The 25,030-nt window shown below is 51.1% G+C and overlaps 2 protein-coding genes across 8 annotated transcripts in view; both read left to right on the top strand.

The window, feature by feature from the left end:
- Positions 1 to 25,030, top strand: part of RADIL (Rap associating with DIL domain) — a 132,900-nt gene that overhangs the window by 67,009 nt on the left and 40,861 nt on the right. The window lies entirely within an intron of this gene.
- PAPOLB (poly(A) polymerase beta) lies at positions 7,152 to 11,463 on the top strand. The gene has a single exon (XM_005674549.4). It carries the CDS (start codon positions 7,321 to 7,323, stop codon positions 9,241 to 9,243), a length of 1,923 nt encoding a protein of 640 aa, XP_005674606.3. The 5' UTR covers positions 7,152 to 7,320; the 3' UTR covers positions 9,244 to 11,463.

Raw genomic sequence — 25,030 nt, 5'->3', positions numbered from 1 at the left:
GGCCAAAGCCCACCACGCACCCTCTAGGCTCTCTGGAGCCGGGAGCTGCTGCGGGCCTCTGCCGCGGGGTCACTGGGACGCCCCAGCAGGCTGGGGGTGGCTGTTCCCCTGAACCCTTTAGGCTGTTGACATGCGCTCATAGCCGTGTGCTCAGGCACTTTGGGGTTTGTTTTCCATAAATATTGTCTTTTCACAGCTGCCAGCTTCCCCGCGATTTCCAGAGCATCAAAACATTGTGTGTCAGTTCTGGGCGCGGCGGCTGGCGTGGGTGGGGCTGCAGAGCCGCCAGAAGGCTGGTATTTGGGGCCCGTGCCCCGTGGAGAGGGCTCTGGGCCCCACGCCTGAGATAAAGGCAGTGATCACCTCTCACTCTGGGGAGGGGTGACGGGCCATGTGGTTTTTGTCAGCAGCTGGGGAAGGCTGAGAGCAGGGTAGATTTGTGCCCCAGCTTGGAAGGGGTTCTCAGCCTCAGCCTTGTGGACACTGCGGGACAGCAGTTCTTTGCCGTGGGGGATGCCCTGTGCACTGCAGGATGTTCCGCTGCATCTGGCCCTGCCCGCTGGGTGCCCGTGGTGCCCCTGCCAGTGACGACAACCACTGATGTTCCAGGCGCCGCCCAGTGTCCTGGGACAGGCTCGCCCTGGGGTGGGAGCGACCGATGGGGACTCAGGAAGTCAGTCTGCTGGCCACGCCCCATGCCTCCCCTTGGGGCCGGGGGCCGTGTGTCCCGGTGACCAGCAGCCCAGGCGGGCTCTCTGGCCGTCCGAGGATTTGAGTGCCCCGCGAACAGGACGTGTGGAGCGCCTTCCGGTGCCCGTGCCCGCCCTCCTGTGCGGCCTGCCTGGCCCTGTGCGGGTGCGGGGGGCAGGGCCTCCTGGGCTCTGGGGGCCCCTTCCGGGGAAGGCAAAGCCTCGCAGGCTTCTAAAGCCGCTGTGACTTGAGCTTTTCTCTGTCTCGCCATGGGGCTTGTCACAAACTGTCCAGGGTCTCTCTGGTCTGGCATGCAGTAGGTGCTCGTTACATGCCAGCCGAAGGGCTGACGCAAATTAGAAGCGCAAGCTCCTCTGCACCCGCGTCGGGCAAGACTTACTCCAGAGTCGGGATCCGTTTTCCTCCCAGGTGTGGGGGAGGGGCGGGGGGGGAGGGGAGCGGAGGCTGGGCTGCCAGCTCTTGCAGGGGTGGCCCGGGGAAGGAGGTGAGCTGCCAGCCTCCCTCTTCGCCAAGGCCAGCAGGAGTGGCTGGTGGTGGCAGGTGTGTCGTCGGGGCGCCTGACTTTGGGTGTGTGTCTGCCGTCCCACCTGGTCATCCAGGGACGGGCAGATGGGCCTGAACCCCGTCTACACGGGGTGTCCTGGCTGCCCGGGCACCTTTGCTGCCTCACCGGCTCCTGCTCCGTGTGAACTTTGTCCTCCTGTCCCCAACTGCTCTGCGGTGTTTTAACGTTTTTTCCTCTTGCTGTGCACACGTACCTCAGGATGAAGAAGGTGATCTAGATTCTTCTCCCCTTTTCTTTTTCTTTTTGTCTTTTTATGGCCGCACCTGTGGCATATGGAGGTTCCCAGCGTACACGACCGCTCATGGCAACCACGCCAGATCCCTACCCCACTGAGCGAGGTCAGGGATCGAACCTGCATCCTCACGGATGCTGGCTGGGTTTGTTCACTGCTGAGCCTCGACGGGAGCGCCCTCTCCTTTAATTTAAGAGTAGCTGCCTGTTGAGTCCTGAGCGAGACTTCCTCTGCGCGGGGGTCACTGCCAGAAACGTGTATCTTAGGTGGTTTGGTGAAAGCAAAGCAGTCGTCTGGGTGGCATCACACTGAATCCATTCAACCTCAGCCTGAATCCTGTCCTTTCAGAAGGTGGGAGACAAGCGCTGGCTGTGCCAGCATGGCCTGGCGCGTTATAATTACGGCGCCTCGGGCTCCCAGTGTTTCTCCTCAGGGAGACACTGCTGGGAAGCAGCTGTGTCCAGGCAGGGTGCCCGGGTCCTGGGTTACGTCACGTTGGTCTGAGGTCAGGTCTGCCGTTAGACGAGGCGCAGATCGTCAGAATGTTCCTCTTTACGGACCTCAGACAGCTACTGGGTTGCGGGGTTACAGACTGAACTTAGGTATAGAGCCTTCGAGGACTCTTGCAAAACAAAACCAAAACCCCAACTTTTTCCAGCAGCCTAAAATTAGAAAACTAATTGTACTTAAAAGATATCTTTGAGGATTTTTTTTTTTTTTTTAATTTTACGGAGGCACCCATGGCATATGGCAGTTTCTGTGCCAGGGATGGAATCCAAGCTGCAGCTGCGGCAACACTGGATCCCTTAACCCACTGCGCTGGGCTGGGGAACGAACCCACACCTCTGCAGTGACTCAAGCTGCTGCCATTGGATTCTTAACCCACTGCGCCACAGCAGGAACTCCCCTTTTAATTCAAAGGAATATCAAGTTGAATGCTTAGCAGCTCACAGCCTGTTTAATTCTTCAATTTACTGCTTAGATTAAAAAAAAGAAAAATCCACAGCCCCAGTGTCACAGAGAAGCACCAGGAGGAGGGTGAGCTGCCCTGTTCTTCGGAGCAGGTGGTGCCCACTGGAGCCTGGCTGGCATTAGCCCCTTCTCCCTGGGGACACTCCTGGCCATGTTACATAAGGAGACTCCGAAGGCTCAGTGAAAACACAGAAAACACGGGGAGATGAGAACTGGCACAAAATATTTGAAAGTCATAAAGCATACGAGTAATTGGTTAAAATACAGCCAGGCTGGACATTACAGGGAAGGAAAGCAAAGTTGGATCCTTACTGCAAATGCATTAAAACCCATGTCAGAGGTAAAATGATAGAGCCCAAAGACAGATTTTATAAATGAGGCTTAAAAGATGCAGACTGCAGGGGAGAAGGTAAATGGATTTAATAAACTTTCAACTAAGGACGAATGTCGGTAAGATCTGGGTCCGCCCTGGTGAGTGGCTCCGCTTTGGCCTGCCGCATAGTTGGCCATCCCTTTGCATCCCCCCCACCCCGTTGCCCCACCCTCTAGTCACCTGCACTCAGGTTGCATCCAGCGTCTTCCTTCTGCAAACAATGGCACAGTGGAGCTCCCGTCGTGGCTCAGCGGTAATGAACCCACCCGACTAGGATCCATGAGGGCGCAGATTCGATCCCTGACCTCGCTCAGTGGGCTAAAGATCTGGGGTTGCTGTGAGCTGTGCTTCAGGTCACAGACGTGGTTGGGATCCCGCACGGCTGTGGCTGTGGTGTAAGCCGGCAGCTGCAGCTCTGATTCGACCCCTGCTGCGAGTGTGGCCCTAAAAAAAAGATGCCCTCCCCCCAAAAAAAAGCGATGGCACAGGGACCCTGTTGAGGGCCTGTGCAGGGTTCCCTGGGGGGTTCCTCTCAGGACTGGAACTTCTGGGTTATCGGTACATTGGCTTCGTTTCCTAGGAGGCACTGCAGGGCAGTAGCTTCTCCAGAAAGGCTGCCACGACACCCGAGTGCTTTCGTACGTGAGCCTTCCCCGTCCTTAAGCACTGAGTGTGAGTCCCCCCCCACAAACGTCTCTGCTGGAAATAGTTTCAAACCAAAAGGGACAGCAGTGTAGCGGGGAGCTGGGGTCACGCAGACAGAGAGTCTCTGCAGCCGACCGGTGTGAGCGGCTGTGACCTGAGTCCTGAAATGGCTTCCCCAGAGTCACAGTGTGTGGCCTAGACTGTCCCTCCACTAAGCAGAACTCAAGGAAATGGGTCCTCTGGATATTGACTAGCCAGTGATTTGAAGGAGAAAGGGTTTTATTTTTTTTGTGCCCATTCATTTGTCAACAGATATTTGTCGAGTGCTACTCCGTTAGGTACTCGACTGGGTGCCGAGATCCAGGCAGTTGGCAAACCAAATAGATCCTGTTCTCATGGAGCTAAGAGTCTGCAGTGGCAGAAAAGACGGAGTCATTCTAAAAACAGCTGCAAATGGTGATAGGTGCTGTGAAAGAAAAGTACCGGTGCCAGTTTAACCTGAAAGCTGGGGATGCTCTCTCTGCGGAGATGAAATTTAAGCCAAATCTCCAAGTTGAAAACACTCACCAGGTGAAGGGCAGCAGAGATGAGTGGGGCAGGAAGAGCTTTCTGGGCATAGGGAACAACATCGTGCAGAGACCCAGGGAGGAGACACAAACGCAAGGCACCCAAAGGCGGTGTGGCTGGAGGGCGGGGGAAGTCAGGGGGGTGGAGCTGGGGCTTGTTAGGTGTGTTGGCTTTTAGATGAAGTTGGATGGGGGGCTGCTGAAGGGATTAAAAGCCCCCTCTGGCTATTGGGTAGGAAAGACTTTGAAAAGATGAGTAATAGGGGAGCTCCCCTGTGGCTCAGTGGTCACGAACCTGACTGGTATCCATGAGGATGCAGGTTCAATCCCTGGCCTCGTTCAGTGGGTTAAGGATCTGGCGATGCCATGAGCTGTGGTGTAGGTCGCAGACGAGGCTTGGATCCTGGATGGCTGTGGCGTAGGCCAGCAGCTGCAGCTCCAATGCAACCCCTAGTCTGGGAACGTCCACATGCCTTGGGTGTGGCCCTAAAAAGACCAAAAAAAAAAAAAAAAGACTCCCAGATTTCTGGAATGAGCAGCTGGGTAGATGGAGATGCCAGCTACAAAATGGGGACGACCACGAAAGAAAGAAACTATGGAGGGAAGAGTAAGAGTTCTCTTGAAGCTACGTTAGGTTTGAGACATCCAAATGGAGGTGGCAGGAAGTCAGACAACAGGCATCTGGAGCTCCGAAGAGAGTCCACTATAAAAACTTAAGCTAAGCTGTAAATAGATGATATTTAAAGCTGTGAAAATTGGTCTCTTACCCAGGGAGTAAATAGATATACAGCGAGGAGCGTTGCGGGATTAATGTGGGAGCTGGAAGAGCTCCAACTTTAGAGGCCAAGCAAAGGCGGAGCAAGTCAGACGGAGGGAGGCCAGGGATGTGAGAGGCAGCACAGAGTGTGGTGCCACGGAGGCCAGAGGAGGCCACTGCAGGTCACAAAAGATGGAGACCCCGGACCCACCAGATGGAGCAACGTGGAAGTCACCAAAGACCCTCCTGGTAGCCCTGTTGCTGGAATGTTAAGCATGCAGACCCTACTGAAATGGGTTGAGAAGCTGGCAGGGTACTTATATTTCTGGCAATATGTGGCACTAATTGTCCTGGAAAAGCTTCCTATGTAAAGTACCTGCAAGAGCTGGCTGAAATATAGCAGTTCTCCTGTTAGATGCAGAGCTGAATACTCCCCCCTCCCAAAAGGTAATCCCCAGGGGTGAAAGAAAAACCAAAGTGAGATACTCGGAAGCCTTAGAATCTTAGGTGATTATGAAGCTATAATTGCCCTGTAGGCATTTACTAGTCTTTGTAACCCAGGAACTCAAGTTTAATAGCTGTCCTAGAAAGTGACATAGAGCCTTGGGACCTTAAGAAGTAGGGAGTTAGAACTGAGACCCTCACCCATATTTGGAAACTGTAAAGGGAGATAGATTGAATGAAAAGGTAGAACAGGAAGAATCTGCTCCCTGGTACAAGGAGATGAGAAGGAGTTAGCTTTCTTGAGCTGGGCTTTGGGCAAAGAAAACTGAATAGTCTCCCCTAGAATTGAAAATCACTCTTTCTCTCTGTCTTTGGGGTTCAAAATTGCACTGTTGAAGTGATTGGGAGAAGTGCAAGAGAAGAAACTCCAGTGTACATAGTTTGACAGCTTAGAAGGACACTGGGTGGAAACAGTCAGTCCTTTTTGGAAGGACAACCACACAGCTATCCAGGCCTGGCGAGAGAAGAGCTCCCAGTTCAAAATTACGAGACACCTGAAGTGATGCTGCTCACAGTGAGTCAGCAGGAAACAAACTATAGAATCCGATTCTCAAGAACTTAGGAATCGGAACCATTTGTTACAGAATATTAAGTGAGGATGTTGAAAATGGTAATGAAATAAAAGGTAGAAAGAAAACGGGAAGGAACAGAATGTCATTCCAAAAGGATGGGGCGATTTGGAAAAGAACGAGATAACGGTTTTAGTAATGAAAACGCAAGTTTGTCCATGGATCCTTCAGTGATGACGTAGCAGCCTAAATATATCTGAAGAGAGAACTAGAGAATGAGGGGGAGCTGGCATCTCGCAGAAAGAAACAAGGGTTTACAGACACGGCGGTCAGAATGAGAGGTCTGTCCCAGGTCTCCAAGAAGAGGATCAAGAGAATGGAGAGAGAACATATTCCAGGGATGCGCCCCAGGATCTTCTGATCCAGGAACCACGGTGTTTCCTGGCTAAGACAGACGAAAAGTTTACCCCCGGCTGCCTAGTGGCAATGCCGCAGGACACTTAGGGCAGATTCTTACAGCTGCCAAGAAGCAAGACAGGCGAGCCGCAAGCTAGTCCGACTGCACACTTCCCAATGGGAACTGCAGACACCACAGGGAAGCAGGCAGGTCATGCCAAGCTGGAGAGGACAGGACTGAGCGCCCAGAGCTGCGGCCCTGGCGCTGGCCGCGGAGCATGCAACGGAGCTGCCTCCCCGCAGCAGACCCTGCCCTGGAAGGATTCTAAGGGATGGGCGTGTGGCGGAGGCCACCTGCAGATGCCACTGGTGAAGAAAGCGACCTGAGGTGTAGGAAACGCGAGCAAGGAGGTGGACGGTAGGTCTGGCAAAAACACAACACAGTTGGAGTTCCCGTCGTGGCGCAGTGGTTAACGAATCCGACTAGGAACCATGAGGTTGCGGGTTCGGTCCCTGGCCTCGCTCAGTGGGTTAACGATCCGGCGTTGCCGTGAGCTGCGGTGTAGGTTGCAGAGGTTGCAGACGCGGTTCGGATCCCACGTGGCTGTGGCTCTGGCGCAGGCCGGGGGCTACAGCTCCGATTGGACCCCTAGCCTGGGAACCTCCATATGCCGCGGGCGGGAGCGGCCCCAGAAATGGCAAAAAGACAAAACAAACAAACAAACAAAACAGCACAGTTACCACGTGCCCGAAACCCGGGGCGCCCCGCTGAGGCCACCCCTTGGCGGGACGCCAGGGCGGAACCACGGGGGCGTGCCGGAACTACAGCCCCCATGAGGCTCTGCGCGCGCATGCGCTGTGGGGCCGCGGGGCGGGGCGGGCGTGGGCGTTCTAGAAGGCGGCGGCGAGGCCGCGGGCGCCATGTTGGGGCCGAGGGGACCGCGGAGAGGCGCTTGAAGCGGCGGGAGCGGGTCGGACCTGGGCTGGTAGGAGCCCCGCCCCTCCCGCCTCAGCGGATCATGACCCGGGCGGCGGCCGCGGAGGTCACGGTGGCGGGGGACGTGGCGTGGCGGGGCCAGCGCTAGAGACGATGCCGTTTCCGGTGACCACCCCGGGATGCCAGCCGCCGCCGCCGCCGCCCAAGCGCTATGGCATCTCCTCCCCCATCAGCCTGGCGCCCCCCCGGGAGACTGACTGCGTCCTTACCCAGAAGCTGATTGAAACCCTGAAGCCCTTCGGGGTGTTTGAAGAGGAAGAGGAACTGCAGCGCAGGATTTTAATTTTGGAGAAATTAAATTATCTGGTCAAGGAGTGGATACGAGAACTCAGTGAAAGCAAGAGTCTTCCACAAGCTGTCATTGAAAATGTGGGAGGGAAGATCTTCACGTTCGGGTCTTACAGATTAGGGGTGCATACGAAGGGCGCCGATATCGATGCGTTATGTGTCGCCCCGAGACATGTCGATCGAAGCGACTTTTTTACCTCCTTCTATGATAAGTTGAAACTCCATGAAGAAGTAAAAGATTTAAGGGCTGTTGAGGAGGCCTTTGTGCCAGTTATCAAACTGTGTTTTGATGGGATAGAGATTGATATTTTGTTTGCAAGGTTAGCACTGCAGACTATTCCTGAAGATTTGGACCTGAGAGATGACAGTCTGCTTAAAAATTTAGATATCAGATGCATAAGAAGTCTTAACGGTTGCCGGGTAACTGATGAGATTTTACATCTAGTGCCAAACATTGACAACTTCAGATTAACTCTGAGGGCCGTCAAGTTGTGGGCCAAGTGCCACAACATCTATTCCAATATATTAGGTTTCCTAGGAGGTGTCTCCTGGGCGATGCTAGTAGCGAGAACTTGCCAGCTTTATCCAAATGCAATAGCATCAACTCTTGTACGTAAGTTCTTCTTGGTGTTTTCTGAATGGGAATGGCCAAATCCAGTGCTGCTGAAAGAGCCGGAAGAACGGAATCTTAATTTGCCCGTGTGGGACCCGAGAGTAAACCCCAGTGATAGGTATCATCTCATGCCTATAATCACCCCCGCCTACCCACAGCAGAACTCCACATACAATGTGTCTGTTTCAACGAGGATGGTCATGATTGAGGAGTTTAAACAAGGGCTCGCTATCACACACGAGATTTTGCTGAGTAAGGCGGAGTGGTCCAAACTTTTTGAAGCACCAAGCTTCTTTCAAAAGTACAAGCATTATATTGCACTTCTAGCAAGTGCACCAACAGAAAAACAGCATCTGGAATGGGTGGGCTTGGTGGAATCAAAAATCCGAATCCTGGTCGGAAGCCTGGAGAAGAATGAATTTATTACACTGGCGCACGTGAATCCTCAGTCCTTTCCAGCCCCCAGGGAAAGTCCTGACAAGGAAGAATTTCGTACCATGTGGGTGATTGGGTTAGTGTTAAAAAGACCCGAGAACTCTGACATTCTCAGTATCGATCTCACCTACGACATCCAGTCCTTCACCGATACAGTTTATAGACAGGCAGTTAATAGTAAGATGTTTGAGATGGACATGAAAATTGCGGCGATGCACTTGAGAAGAAAGGAACTTCATCAGCTGCTACCGAACCACGTGCTTCCGCAAAAGAAGACACCCTCGCCGGAAGGTGTCAGATTGACAGCTTTGGGTGACGGCAGCCTCGGCTTGACTGCAGACAGTGAAGACAGCGTGTCTGTGTCTTCATTTCCCGGCGCTGTGAAGACTGGCCCGGTGACTGGCAGCTCTCCAGGCAGAAGCAGTCCTGCCCTCGCTATGATGGCGGCACCTGTGACCAGCGCTCAGGTTACTGATGTTTCCTTGCAGCAGGCAAATCCCAGTGAAAGCCCAGGGAGTGCGTCCAGCGAAAGCATCCCTCACGCTGGCTCACTACCAGCCATTCTACCACCGAAGCCTGTGGTCACCAGAGTCATTTCCTCAACCCTTCTGGTGAATCACCCCCCCAGGCCTTCCGGGAGCGCAGCAGCAAACATAGCCAATCCTATAGTAGGGGTCTAGAGGAGCGGGTCGCGTCATCCAGGAGCGAGGTCGGAGGGAAACATTCTCACGAGGACACACGTGGGACTCAGGAACCACTCAGACAGCAGCTTCTCTGTGGGCCTCCCCGGAGACACGAGTGCAGACCTCCAGTGTCCCTGCTCTTCCTGCAGAGGCTGTTCCTGTTACCAAGAATCCAATAAAACAGACTAAACTGAGACAACCTCAAGGGTCCATAAGCGACACCTGCCAACTCAGCCTGTTGTCTTCAGATGCTAAAGGAAGAGAACAAAGGGGGCCAAACTGGATACGATTCAAACTAGGTTGATGAGGCTTGTTGGGTAACTGCTTCTGTTGGGCTAATCCCGATCAGAAGTCTAGGTTAGTGTGTAGAGCTTCTGGAAGTCCTGTTACGAGCGTGTCACGTTACTTATGTGTCAGCCGGTTTACACTAACCATTTCAAAGGACTTCTGCCCTTCAAAGAGGAGGAAAGGCAGAAAAAGCCCCTCTAGCTCTCTTGGTGCCCTGCAGACTGGATTTATGTTGGATGCATTGTTGGGAAAAGTTTGCAATACAGACTGGTACCGAGATTCCTTACACTGATGATGCACTTTAGGCATATTTTTATTAGGCAGTAGAGCTAATTTTGGATTTTTCAGCTTGATGAGTTGTAGTTTTTTTCCGCAAGGGTTTTATTCCTTGTTCATCTTCAGGTTGGTTACCATTGTGCGCTGGTGTACCGTACTTCAGGAAAAGCATAAAGTATGTCTCGCTCAGTCCCTGCGAGGTACCCCTTTAAAATGAAATGTCAACTCTTAGGGTATATCATTGGCATTGAGGCAGTAATTAGTGTTCAGTTTTGATGGGAACTGATCAAGAAATGATACACTGGTTTTATCTCCAGAATTGTTGCCGAGGGCAAACAGTCAGCGATCAAGCAGCAGACAGTGTCTTGAGTCAACATAGCTCCATCTTCTCTCGTCCTTAATCACTTGTCCTAAAGCAAAAAAAGCTTTTTGTCTCCCTCCCCCTCCTGCCCCCGTGTCCCCGCTGCCTTCTCTTTGCTTGTGCCCAGGGTTTGCTTGGCTTGGGTATCGTTTCGTAAAGCACTCAGAATGCTGGTATTAACCATGATGCGACACCAACAGTCCTGTGGCCACGTGGCACAGAGCCTACATTTTGGTTCCATGGCTAATATTTTAGTGAAGTTTTACTAGAAGTGATTCCTGTGAAGCATGTTATCCATCTTGGATGGCTTTTCAATCTCTGCATAAAAGATTTGCATATGCCACAGAATATCTGCTTATAGTAAAGCTACTTTCTAGTTTAAATGTGTAAGCAAAAATGCATTTTCTCTAGAATTTTAAACCAGTTTTTATTTTTCAGTGACTTACTGAAGTTCATCCAGTACAATTTACATGTAGAAACATATAAAAAATAATTTCTAGCAAGCACTTGACATCTAGCCAGCTTTCTACTCTTGTTTTATCCTGAAAAAGATTAGGAAAACCTTCCTTTAAATTAAAAAAAAAAGAAAGACCTCTTGTAATTAAGCAGCGGAACACGGATGCTGAGAAACATGAATGACAGCAGTTGCAGAGGAATGAGAGACACAGCAGACCTAAGAGGTTTTCCAGCCGTCCGGGTTCTCGTTCCTCCGGTTCCCCAGCCACGTTCCTCTCCACCACGTGTGCCTTTCCAGTGTGTAGCTGCACCTTCTTAAACCCTTTCCCCGTCCTTTGAAATACTTTCCCGAGGTTGGCGTACAGTCTTTTCCCTTGTGGGCAGGAACTGCGACTTTCTGTTCACCATTCCTTTCTGCCGCCTGATGCCCAGTGTCCCCGTAGCTGACGTCTTCGCCCTGTGCGGTCCCCTTCCACGCCAGTACAATCGGGGGACGTGTACACAGTGCCTGTGTATCTCGAGTAGCTCTCGTGCCATTGAGATTGCCAGGCACACATGGAGTCTTGTCGTCTTGTTCATACTTTGGGGAACAGTTCGTTTATTAAATGTTTCTTGTAATGGTACCTGGTTCACCAAGCTGGAAAGTTGGAGCTTTTTAATTCTAGTTTTCTTTACCTGGATAGCAGACTATTTTTTCATACAACGTATGCAGTAGCTCACGACTGGAGTTAGTTTTGTTTTATAGTATCTGTACTCCTTGTATTTTTCAAGCGCTCTTTTGAAAACAGATGATGTATTTCTCCATTAAAAACACAATAAAAATAAACAAGAAGCAAGCAGAGGGCTTTAAATCTGACAGTTATAGTTCAGATGTTCTTACATTGTCTCGGGGACCAAGACACTGATGCACCTTTCAACTTGAGTCTAGAATTCATGTTATAATGTGAGGGGAAAACATGAAATGGCTAGAAACTTCATATCAATAATAGTAAAAAGTGGAGTTAAAAATCTCAGTCCCAAAGAAGGCAGGAAAGGGGTTCCCATCGTGGCTCAGTGGAAACAAATCCGACTAGTTTCCATGAGGATGCAGGTTCGATCCCTGGCCTGCCTCAGGGGATTAAGGATCCGGTGTTGCCGTGAGCTGTGGTGTAGTTCGCAGACACGGCTCGGATCCAGTGTTGCTGTGGTGTAGGCCGGCGGCTACAGCTCTGATTAGACCCCTAGCCTGGGAACCTTCATGTGCTGTGGGTGTGGCCCTAAAAAAAAAAAAAAAAAAAAAAAACGGACAGGAAAGAGGTGTGTGTTGGGGGTAGGGTGTTGACAGCGTGGGAAAGCATAGAAAGAAAATACAATCTAATGAGATGGTGGAAATGAAACCAAATATTTCTTTCTCCATAATAAATGAACCAGATTTCCTGACTCAAGGACAAATTGTCAGATTCCATGGAAAAACTAAGTCCAGCTGCATGTACTTTTATTTGTGAGAGACACACCCCAAAATGTAAGCTCTAAGGGAAGGGAAAAAAGGCCAGTGAAAAGCTGTTATAGTAATGCTGTCATCCAAACATTTCAGATCAAAACAAATTACTAGGCACAAAAGAGACCACTGCATTAACGAGAGAAGAAATAACGCACCAGGAAAAGTGACCAATTTAAAACTTTTTGCACCTAGTAAAATAGCATAAAATATTTTGCTCCTCATGGCGTCACCATAAAGCAAAGATTGGCAGGAATTCCCCAAAGTGTCACTGTCATAGCTTTTTTTTTTTTTTGGCTTTTTGCTATTTCTTGGGCTGCTCCCGCGGCATATGGAGGTTCCCAGGCTAGGGGTCAAATTGGAGCTGTAGCCACCGGCCTACACCGCAGCCACAGCAACACAGGATCTGAGCTGTGTCTGTGACCTACACCACAGCTGACGGCAATGCCGGATCGTTAACCCACTGAGCAAGGTCAGGGACCGAACCCGCAACCTCATGGTTCCTAGTCGGATTCGTTAACCAGTGCGCCACGACGGGAACTCCCTCACTGTCATAGCTTTTTAAGCAACTCTTTATTAATTGGTAGCAAGCAGACAAAAAAGGAGTAGAAGGGAAACAACTTTGAACAGAACAGTGGCTGGCAGATTTTTTTCTGTTGGGGTCAGAGAGGGAATAGCTTGAGCTTTGTGAGGCTACACGGTCTCTGTCTCGGCCACTTAGCTGTGCCTGCGTAGAGTGAAAGACGCCTTAGACGCTGTGTAAACAGATGGCCGGGACTGGATTTGTCACCCATCTCCCCAGCCGGCGTTGGTCACCCCTGATGTATTGGACACGTTACAGAACCTTGTACTCAACGATTAGAAAGCACTTATTCTCAGATAAGCACAGGGCATGTACCAGAATTAACCTCACGCTATATCCGAAGGTGAGACTCAGTGTAAACTTCGGAGTATCAGATTCATAGAACATGTTTTCTGATACAGACCAGTAAGAAATCAGTAACAATTAGCATAGAGAAGAAATGGCTAAAGAAGACCAAAAAAGCTTAAACCGTGAAAAGACTGATGATCAGAGTCTTTGAATTGTAGCAAGAAATGAAGAGTGAGACGTGGAAAACAGGCCGTAAGCGGGGACATTTCATAATACATATGGCAGGATTACTATTCCGGATAAATAGGAAGGATGAAAAAATCTATGTGAAAAGGTGAAGCAGCCCAATAAACGAGCAAAAGAGATGCTCAGGTATTTCACAGAAGAGGAGGCAGGAGCAGAAGGGAGCAATTCACCCGAAAAGATGGCTCCGTCTCGTTAGTAGTGAGAAAAAGTAGGGATCTTATTGTAAGATGACCACTGTTTGTGGTGCAGAAAGCCTAACAATATGGTGGTTTGGTGAGGAGGAGGAGCTGGGGTGGCAGGAAGGCTGGAGTGACGGGGTGGTGGGTCTCATCTGGGGCTGCCGTGCCCACGCTCTGTGCTCCATTCGTTCTGCCCCCAAGCTGTGGGCCACTGCTGTGCCTGGGATCAGAGCCTTGCACGCCCTGTAGCCGCCCTCCATGCCCTCCATGTGGGTGGCATCATTTCCCACGTGTGCCCTGGCATCAGAAGCATTGGGAGGCACTTTCCTAGAGACTCTGTCCCGTGAGTCCGGAGACGGTACCGGAGTGTTGGCAGCAGCATCTTGTAATAGCCCGAAGCTCGAAATAACCCACATATCCATAAATGGGGAGCGGATAGACAGTGTGTATTCAAGCAGTAAGTGATGCAACGCTGTGAGAGGAAACGAACCAAAGCTGCATGCATTGGTGTAGATGTGTCTCATCATGCTGAGGGGAAGACGACATTGCTGAAGAACTCACAGCATGGCACCATCTATATAAGGTTTTTAAAAAAGCAAAATAGGGCAGTATAATATAGCGTTACAAAAAGGTGTGGTAAAACTATACGTGAAAAACAAGGGCAAGTGAAACTGAATCCAAAAGAGCAGTTCCCTTTGGTGGGGGGAGGTGCGGCTGCGGGAGGCAGACGGGACACCTGGCACCTTCTGCAGGTGGGGGGTGGAGGACACGGTGTTCGTTTTATTATCAGTCTGGGTGGTAAATGCCTTCATGGGTGCGAGATATTTTGCAATCAAGAAACCAACACTAAAGTGATAGCTTACAACTCTCTTTACGGGTTCGGAATTGCGTTTGGCCAGATGACGACTACAGAACCCACTGCGGGTGCCTTTTCTTTCACAGCCCAGCGGTGGTCAGTGGTAAGTTCAGGGCTTGGGGGAAGCGTTCCAGGGACCCAGGCTTCTAGCACACACAGTCCCACCGGTGTAGTTCATGCCTTTCTTCCTCAAGGTCATCTCCAGGTGCAGGATGGTGGCGGGGCCGCTGCCATCACTTCCTCCTTTGAAACAGGAGGAAGGAAGGCAGAGGGGGAAGGGCCAAGGCGTCTCTGCAAGCCGTGCCCTCCTCTGACGGCGCTTTCCTGGACGTCCCTAGAGGTCCTGGAAGATGACATTCCCTCACCTTTCACTGACTGGAGCTTGGTCACAAGGCGCTGCCTGCTCGCGAGGGAGACGGGAACCTGTAGTTGGAGTTAGCTGGGTACCCCCATTGTGCAGCAGGAAGAAAGGGGAGACCAGGTGTCCAAAGTCTGGAGCGTCGGTGACGGAGCATCTGACACAGGGCTCAGACGTTCAGATACTCAGATGCCTCCAAATGAGCCTTGAAGGGGACCTGGAGCCGCACAGCAATGACAGTGCAGCTCGCGGGATGCAGCGGAGATGGGGTTCGGAGGGGGAGGGTCACAGCTGTAAACGCCCACGCTAGGAAGGCATAAAGACTGGAAATGGAGGGGCGGGTGAGGTGACTACAGAACTGGGTGAAAAGGCCTTTAATAAATGCAGTGAGAGCAGAAAGGGAAAAAAAATAGGGCAGAAGAGAGGAAATAAATAGGATCAACAAAGCGAAGAGTAGGTGTTTGCAATGTCGGCGTGGCAACAGTAATAACAACAAGAACTCGTCAAAACCGGGCGACGGCGGAGGAAGGCGGAAGGTGGGACCGAGCGCGACCTCGGGCAGTCGGAGGGGGGACAGCCGCAAATCCAGGAGGGGTCTTGGGAAGGATCCTACAGACAGCTTTACGCCGGTAAATCGGAAAACCTCGATGAAAGGGCCAGTCTCCTGCGAAAAGAGAACCTACCCCAAGGCAGGAAAGAGTGGAAAACCGGCATGGACTTGCCATCCCTGCAGTCTTTTTAAGAAATGGCAGGAGCAGGTTGAAAGGTGCTCCTCAAGATCCAGCTAAAATCACGAGATCCTAAGACGCGACGGTGGTCGCGCCAGCGCTTCGCATCCTCAGCGACAAGACATCGCAGTTAGTTCACATCGGCCTGTTCTAGAGAACAGAAAAAGAAGACACGGCGTATGCAACAGATACAACCTCCATATCAAAATCAGGGAAGGGGAGCGTGATAAGGAAAAATTGTCAGCCACCTTCACTTACACAGAGATGAAATAGAGATCAGAAAACCAAACCCAAACCAGAAATGTGTACAGCAACCACCAGGACCAAGTTCAATGAGGCTCCGGAATGCTAAGATGATCGAACATTTGAAATGCTGGCTGCATGGGGAGTTCCCGGCGTGGCTCAGGGGTTAACGAATCCGACTAGGAACCATGAGGTTGCAAGTTCGATCCCTGGCCTCGCTCAGTGGGGTAGTGATCCGGCCTTGGCGTGAGCTGTGGTGTAGGTTGCAGACGCGGCTGGGATCCCTGGTTGCTGTGGCTGTGGCATAGGCCAGCGGCTACATCTCTGATTAGACCCCTAGCCTGGGAACCTCCATATGCCGTGGGTGTGGCCCTAGAAAAGACAAAAAAAAAAAAAAAAAAAAAAAAAAGGAAAAAAGAAAAGAAATGCCGGCTGCAAATTGGTGCTGGCTGTTGGCAGGAGGCCTCAGCTGCTCCTCTTAGGGTTGGTTGAGGGGCCTCCCAACAAGGCAGCCGACGGAACCACAGCACTGAATCTGAAAGGGCAAGGCACACAGCCACAAGGCCTTTCACAACCAAACTTTGGAAGTTACATGGCACCGCTTCCACCACGTCCTTGTGTTTAAACAGGCTCTATTCATGGTGGGAGGAGACTGCACAAGGGCATGAAAAGCAGGAGATCACTGGGGCTGTCTTGGAGGCTGACTTCCTCATTGATCAACAGGAAGAATGGGTCCGTGGCAGTAGATCGCGGTGGAATACCATACAGCAGTGAAAAGGAATGAACGGGAGGTCCATCTACCAAGTGGATGATTTACTATCACGCTGCTGAGTAAAGGAGGCTGGCTGGATAAGGATACGTTGCATACAATACCATTCATCAGGTTTGTAGAGATCACAAAATGAAATCTATTTTTCAGAGGCACTTACTATGTAGGTGTGTAATAGCCACACTCACATGATATTTTTGTCATACATGACAAACATATAAACACACACATGGGAATTGTGCCCCCAGATCGGCACAGCTGTTGTTTCTGTAGGAGAGCGAAGGCTCACCCCTTTCTTCCGGCTGGAGGGGGTGCTGGATTTTGTTCAAGTCCTCTTGAAGGTTTCCTGGTTTTACAAAGGGAGCGCGGGAGAACGGGGCGTAGGAGGCGTGTGTACCCTCGGCTCCCGGCTCCCGGCTCCCGCACAGAGTCTGGCAGGTGGGGCTTGGGGGCGGGGCCGGGCGGAGGGTCCCCACCCACAGGGCATGATGCTTCTGGTCCCTTCCCCTCCTGGTCCTAAATGTTGATCCTAAAGAGTTTGAGTCACACCTCAGATGTGGAGAAGAAAGGTCGCAGAGACACCAGCTCCTGTTAGACCGCGACGAGCCGCCTCCCCTTTTGCAGAAAAGGGGGCAAAACCTGCCCGAGCCGTTTAACGAACAGGAAGAGAGCAAAACCGCGCCTGCCCCCCACGGAGCCGAGGCAGCGCCCGCCTGCAGCGCCGCGTGTCCCCCTCGAGAGAGGCCCGCATCCTGCGCGGGGCTGGCCGCGCTTTGCTTCTCCCGCCTGCTCTGCCTCCGCCTGCGTTGGAACTTTGTGCGCCCTGGGTCAGACGGTGTATGTGGCCCTGGGTCAGACGGTGTATGTGGCCCTGGGTCAGACGGTGTATGTGGCCCTGGGTCAGACGGTGTATGTGCCGGGTGCCTCCTGTCACTCCGCGTGCGTGCGGTCGCTGTCTTCGCTTGTGTCGCTGCATCGGGTCATCCTGCGTGCACGTGCCTCGAGTCCCTTCTGCTGTTGACCCGTATTCTGGCTGTTTGGAGTCTTGGGCTCTTAAAAGCCACGCTGCCGGGATCCTCCTCGTTGCCTGTGTTGCGGAGGCTGTGTCGTTGTCGCTGGGCTATGTCTGGTCCCCCCAGGGGAGGCTCTGCCTGTCTGACCCTGGGTGCCTGCTCTCCCCGGCGGGCCCCGGGAATAGACACATTCTCTCCCATATCCGTTTCCATTAGGGTTTATCCCGGAGCGTGGCGTCTAGTTCACTGGGCTCTGCAGGTAGTAGGGCCTTGTGTATCCCTTCTGTGTGTATAATAGTTCGCTTCTTCTAACCCCAGACTCCCCCACCCCACCTCCCCTTGGCAGCCTCAAGTCTGTTCTTTGTGTTTGTGAGTCCATTTCTGTTCTGTTCTGTTGAGTTCTTTGTCTCATATTTTAGATTCCACATATAAGTACTATCATACGATGTTTATCTTTCTCTTTCTGACTCGTTTCACTTCTATGATGATCTTTAGGGCCATCCATGTGTTGGGGACTTGGCTCGGGTCGTCAGTGTCAAAAAATGAGACACGTGAACACGGGGAGGCCTCGACAAGGCTCTTGCCTTCTGCAGAAGGGCACGGGTGCTCAGACAGCGCGCAGGGAAGAAGAGACCCTCCCTGTTCATCCCTAAGGCAGGGGAAGGACCTGTCCCCTTCCCATGGGGCAGGTCAGGGGCACATTCTTCTCCGCTGGCTCATTTGAAACAAATTGTTACTGGGAGAAGAGGGAAAGGGGAGGGCTGGGGGTGGCAGGAAGGCGAAACCCGAGCAGAGTGGAGTCACCAAGGTTTCCTTTGATAGAAAAGACGTCATGCTACTTTCTGCAATCCCCCCCTTTCATTTTTTATGGAGTATTCTTTTCTTCAACCTCTTTGAGCAGGAGTTGGCTCGCATGCTCTGTTGTGTCCACTAGGAGGATGTTGGCTTGGTGGGGAGCGGGTCCCAGTTGCTTTGCCAGGGCAGGTTCTATTAATTTTTGAATAAGTCCCAGGGCACAAGGAATTATGCAACATTCAACTAAGACAGGGATACTGACTACAGCAATTTGAGGGGTAAAGATTTAGTCCATTCCTTTTTTTTTTTTTTAACCAATTTTCTAAAAGGTCTGTGAAGGTCATTAATACCAGAATTCTCTGAGAGCTCATCTGCCAGGGTCGTTAATCCGCGTAGGGCCTTGGCGGAGGTGCTGCCTGGGGCGGGGTTGTTGGGAGGGAGTGTGCAGCCCTGGGTCTCAATCACCGCACAGACTCCTCCACCCTTCTCTGCCAGCGTCATGTCCAAAGTCTTTCTTCCCGTGCCAGCTGACTAGCTGGCCCTCGCTGTGGAGCCATTTCTTTGATGGCATCTCTAGTGTAATTAATGAATCTTTGCTGATTGTAAAAGATGTCCTTTATCCAATCAGCGTGTTTGTTGATGGTTGACCACCCGAAGAGAGCAGATTCAAACCCACAGCTACCTGATTTCTTGTCTTAAATTTGTTTGAAACACCTATTGCATCAGTATACACCTGGGGGGTCAAAGGACACCCCCCCCCCCGTGGGGGTGGTGGCTCGTTTTCTCAGGATTGGCTGAGTTGAGATTGGGGCCTAAATGCCAGGGTGAAAGGGATGGCCAATTGTACCAAAGCATGGGTGTCACTTTGACATTCCGGAAGGATGCCCATTGGTGGACTCCCACGCGACCACCAGACATCTGCCTGGGGCCCTTGGAACCGGGATTTATTGTGGGGGTGATGTAGGACCGGCTTTCACTGCACCCGGTCAGGTTGCCTAAGAAAGTCGCCTTTGCCTCTTGTCATTTTAGACATGAGGAGACGTTGACGTTTTCATTTGGCTGCTGAAGAGTCCTCGGGGGCTGACCCGCAGAACCTTTGGCCTCAGGGAAGAGCAGTGACAAAGTCCGACTGGACTCGTTATTTCAAGCCGTTTTGTCCTGGAAGAGGGTCACCCCACATTCAAGACCCTGTGGGTCCGATGACCGTCCCAGAGGAAAGGGAACCACTTGGGCCTCCGGTCTCCCTGTGGCACAAGCGTAACAGCTGCCTCTGTCTAGTGTGTTCATAGCATATTTTATCCATTTTACTGGCCTTTGTGGCCCCCTATCCTGTTTTTATGCTCACAGTCAGCCTTCCTCCAAAGGTGAGTCTTCTGTTTCCTTCAGTTCATAGGGCAGTGGCGGCTACGGACGGGATGTACTCAGCCGTCCTCTGGCGACAGGGTCCAGGAGGCAGAAAAGGGAGGCCCCAGCTGGTGGCTTTCCCCATGTTGCTGTGTGAGGACCTCTAGAGCTGTCCCCTGGCCCATGCTTACCTCCCAGCCCATGCTTATAAATAAAGGGAAAGGTTTTTCAAAAGGAGGGTAGAGCCAGAAGAGGGGCACCTGTCAGCGCCTCTCTCGAATCCCTAAATTGTTGTACCTTCTCCTGGCTCCACAGTGAGGGCTGGGTCTTCCGCTACAAGCTTGGAAATAGCCTTTTCAGGTTATGCCCTTTTTAGTATACAGAGTCCCCTTGTTGCAGGTTTTGGGGCATCTGATTTTTATCCAACAATAGATTCCTGAGATAAACTTTAGAAACAAGCTTAGAATGTTCTTGTAGAAGCTCGGTTAAACTTTGCAGCAATGTAACATCATAGCAAAGAACTATCTAGGAAGTAACTCTTAGTGATACTGACCACAATTAAAAGAATGAAATGAACAGATTTAGCAAGTTTTCATGGAAACATCTCTTTCTCTCTAACATTACTCTCACTTTTATCAAATATTAGCCAAACCAAGACTAATTTATTTGCCAGTTATGTCTGGTGTCCACAACCTCGGCCTGATGATTTACATGAATAAAATTGGTCATACAGATTTTGTTTTTAATTGGCTTTGTTAGAACTTGATGAGGAATCTTAGACGAAGCTTTTAAAAGGCACCTCAGGGCTGGGAAAGTCATGCCAAGGGTTGTCTTAAAGATTTTTATCTTAAAGAGCTCGGTGAATTCCTTCCCTTTTAAAACCCCAGATACCTTGAGGCTTTTACGGGCTACACACAAGGTGGCCTTCCTAATTATCTGATAAAGCTCCTGAAAACCTGAGAGTTTCTGTTCTCTGAAGAAATCAGATAGAGAAGAAAGAAATGTTTCAGTTTTGCTTACAGAAGTATAAATTACCATATTGCTTGTTGGGAAGAATTTCTTTATACCTGGAAAACACAGATTAAAAGCCAGTATTACTTTAAATAGAAACCGTAAAAGTATAACCATATTCACCCATTCACACATTCCAATGTAACCAGTCCTTTTTGTTTAACTGTTTATGAAATCATCAATTTCCCTTTTAGAATTTTTTTTTTAAATTTCTTACTCAGCTCATCATTAAGATCTGGAAGTCAGAAACTTTTATTTCTTTAAAAAAAAGTTTTTTCTGTAGATCTTCTAGAAAAGGAAACATTTTTGCAAAGGTATCAGAGTAAAGCCATTAACTAACAGTGACAAAAGACTTAAGGCTCCTTCTAAATCTGATTGCAATGCAAATTAACAATGAAACTTGGTAACTGTTGTGACATAACAATTTGAGATAACTAGAAAAAAAAGAGGTATAACATAGTACCAGTATATATCCAAATTTCAGAAACTAAACGTTCTAGAATATCTGTATTAAAAACATCTATTTGTCTATATAACCTGAGGTTTATCACTTATTTGATAATACTCTCTGTGTATTTTAGCATTCTAAATAATTCCAGTAAATTCAACTTTTTTTTTTTTTTAATGCCTCAAGGATCCCATGAAGCATTTTAAAGTTAGCTGAGTTAAAAGCACTTTAATTAGAATTAAAAAAAAAAAAAGAGTTCCCGTCGTGGTGCAGTGGTTAACAAATACGACTAGGAACCATGAGGTTGCGGGTTCGATCCCTGGCCTTGCTCAGTGGGTTAAGGATCCGGTGTGGCCGTGAGCTGTGGTGTAGGTCCCAGGCATGGCTCGGATCCCGCATTGCTGTGGCTCTGGTGTAGGCTGGTGGCTACGGCTCCGATGATACCCCTAGCCTGAGAACCTCCATATGCCTCAGGAGCGGCCCAGGAAATGGCAAGAAGACAGAAAAAAAAAAATTTAATAGTGTTCATAAATAAATCAATTTTTTTATTTGGTCATATGGAATTATAGGTTGCTGTGGATAGTACTTTTTTCTTTCTTTTTTTTTTTTTTGATCTTTTCTAGGGCCGCACCCAGGGCATATGGAGGTTCCCAGGCTAGGGGTCTAATTGGAGCTTTAGCTGCTGGCCTACACCCCAGCCACAGCAACGCCAGATCCAAGCCACGTCTGCAACCTACACCACAGCCCACTGAGCAAGGGCAGGGATCGAACCCACAACCTCATGGTTCCTAGTCGGATTCGTTAACCACTGCGCCACGATGGGAACTCCTGACATTGTTCTCCCTGCCACCTCCCGAGTTACCTCTGCGAGCAGCAGCAGTGCGCTTGCTCCCGGGTGGTGGGCTCTGCCCCCTCCCCCTCCCGCACTCCCCGGCAGTGACAGCAGTGGCGGCTGTGGCTGGAGGGGGGCCCGCTCCATTTTGGGGTTTGTAAGGTGGCCGCAGCGAGCCGAGGGGGTCCTGTGGAGAGGAGGAGGTCCCAGAATGTTCTTGAGTTTCCTTCTCATTCTCTTTCGGTCCCGTGCTCTGAGGGGAAAGAAGGCCCCCAGTCCCCGCCGCCACAGAGAGCATAGTAAGTTTCCTCCTAAGACCCCAGTGACTTGTCCTGGACCAACTGAATGAGCAGCGGACAGACCCCGTCCTCCTCAGATCCGAACTTTGCCCAGAAGACGGATGGGGCGAGACTAGGTGCCTGTGTCCAGCTGAGACAACAATATTTAATCGTTCTTCCCTTCTTTTTGTCCTTCTTCTGTGGATTGTACCCAGTACTTTAATGTCAATCCCCGAGGACGGTCTGGAGGAATTGGCTCCTCCCCCATTCGATCCCCCGAGTGGAGCGACACGTCGGGAAGACTTACTTCCCGTTTCCCAGGATCGTGTTCTGATCCCCCGATGTCACCCGCGACCTTTTGAGGGTCGTGCTCTGATTTTACGATTTCGCCTGGAAGCGCCAGTTTCACCCAAGACCCTTTGAGGCTTACTGACCCCCATCCCCAACCACCAAAGAGCTTTCCTACCTTGGTCCGTTAACGGAAGTCGCCTGGTCGGTTGAGCAGTTTCCCACGTTGTCGAGAACCCTCCACGGGCTTGAAGTTCACAGGCGCAGGCTTCTCAGTTTAGGGCCACTGCAACAGGCCGTGGGACACGTCTCCCCTCCTTGAGAATCCGTGCTCCAGTGGACCCCAAGTCCCGGCCGAGCCCCCACATCTGTTGGGGACGGGACTCGGATCGTCAGTGTTGACAAGTGAGACACATGAACACACGGAGACCTCGACAAAGCTCTTTCCTTCTGCAGAAGGGTGCGGGTGCTCAAAAAGCGCACAAAGAAGAAAAAACCCTCCCTATTCATCCCTAAGACAGGTGATGGACCTGTCCCCTTCCCATGGGTCAGGTCAGGGCACACATTCTTCCCGGTTGGCTAATTTGAAACAAATTGTTACTGGGAGAAGAGGGAGAGTGGAGGGGGGGTTGTGGGAGCAAAATGGAGTCACCAAGGTTTCCTTTGATAGAAAAGACATTATGTTACTTTCCGCACATGTTGCTGCAAATGACATTATTTCATTCTTTTTCATGGCTGAGTAATGTTCCATTGTATATATGTACCACATCTCCTTTATCCACTCCTCTGTTGATGGACGTTTAGGTTTCTTTCTCTGTTGCCTATGCCCCACCCCCACCAGTTTTAGTTGTTTTCAGGGGTGATATTGTCCTGTCCCAAGTCACCTGATTGTTCTTGATTTGACCATTGTATTCTAGGGAACAAACACCTCTCTTAATGCTAACAAGCATGCTTAGATTTAATTTTATGCAAATGAGTTCATATGATAGAATATTTTTTGGCCAAGGAAGTTCCTGAGTCAGGGATCAAACCCAAGGCACAGCAGTAACTAGAGCCACAGCAGTGATGATGCCAGGTTCTTAACCCATTGAGCCACCAGGGAACTCCCTACTTTTCTTTTATCATGGAATTCCTCACTCTTCCGCATCAGTCCCTCCCTGTTCTGATTCCTCCTGCTGTCAGGTTAACAACCTAACGCCTGCCTGAGTTAGTTTTTCTCTTGCTCTATAACAAGTCACCATGCACTTGGCAGCTTAGGTAGCATCCATTTATGTGTCAGAAGGCTGGTGTGGTGTGGCTGGAAGCTCCCCAGGTTAAACCATGGTGCCAGCCAGGTGGCTGTGGGGAAGAGCCCAGCTCCAAGTCCGTTCTCACTGTTGGTAGAACCTGGTTCCTGGGGGTTGTAGGACTCCGGCTCCTGCCTCTTGTCTTGCGTTGCTTTCCCCTCCTTCCTGTATGGCCCCTGCTCCTGCGGGCCAGCGGTGGCTCATCAGCCCTCCCTGTCCTGTGGATCCTTGACTGCCTCTCCGCTTGTACACGGCTCGTGCGATTAGATCAGGCCTGCCTGGGTGATCTCCCTCTGACTAATGACATCTGCAAAAACCTCTTTTGTAACAGAACAGTCACGGGAGTGATAGCTGCCACCATCACTGGGCCCACGTGGCCTCAGGGGAGGCGGCTGTGCCGGGGCAAGGTCGGCGGGGTCACCTGAGAATTGCGGCTGCCACTGCCATGGTCGGCCCTCCGGCCTCCGGCGAGCCCCATCCGCATGCAGAAGGCACTTGCCCGTCTCCCTCCCCAGAGCCTCATCCGTCACAAGACCAGTCCCGCCCCAAATCTCGTCATCTCAGTCACCTAGCGCGGGTGTGGGGACATCAGTCTGGAGGCAGAGGGCCACGCGTCCTCCCTGTGGGCCCTCCCCGGCCCCCACGTGTGGTGGCGGGCAGATGCGGGCGATCTGGGAGGTGTGATGAGAAGAAGGAGTCCCAGGTTCAAGGCAGATTTCAAGCTCAAGGGCCGGTGGCAGAATTCAGTTCCTTGAGGCTGTGGGACAGAAAGCTCCAGGTTTTGTTTCCTTTTCTTTCTTTTTCTTCCTGGCTGTAGGCCAGGGGCTGCGCTCGGCTCCTGTTCCTGTAGCCGCCCCCCATCTGAGCAGTGGGGAGCCCCCTTGTTCAGACCTTCTCTCCTGTGACCAGGAAACTGCTCTCAGGTCACTCTGTGATTAGGTTGGTCCCCCCGGATAATCCCTGCGCCTTAAGCGCAGCTCATCCGTGACCTTCGCTACACCCGCCTGCAAAATCTCTCCTGCCCAGGAACTGAAGCGGGGAATAATCCCAGGGGCAGAGGTCGTGGGGTCGCTTGGGCCTTCTGCGCCGGCGGTGGCCTTCGGGAGGACCTCTGTGCTCGGACACTCCTGTGCAGACCTGGGAAATGCGCACACCTGCCGGCTCTTGGTCAAAGTTTATTTTATTTTTTTACATGGAATCGCGTAGTCTGCTGGATCTTTTCTTAGCAAGTTCCTTTTGAAAATCTCCCCACATCATCTGTCATCGTTCTCATTCTTTCCTGTTGGGGATTAGGGACCAGTCCCTGGTGTGGACAGAGCGTGCATATATCTAGGGATCACTGAGCACCGTTTCGCAACACGCGGTCCTGTATCTGCTGTCC

Source organism: Sus scrofa, chromosome 3, assembly GCF_054392235.1.
Source record: "Sus scrofa isolate SSC_HxYL_T2T_F1_AM1 chromosome 3, Sscrofa_HxYL_maternal_Yorkshire_Landrace_v2.0, whole genome shotgun sequence".
Lineage (NCBI taxonomy): Eukaryota > Metazoa > Chordata > Mammalia > Artiodactyla > Suidae > Sus > Sus scrofa.
The sequence above is the reverse complement of the archived record's forward strand: the minus strand, read 5'-3'. Positions and strand labels throughout refer to the sequence as shown.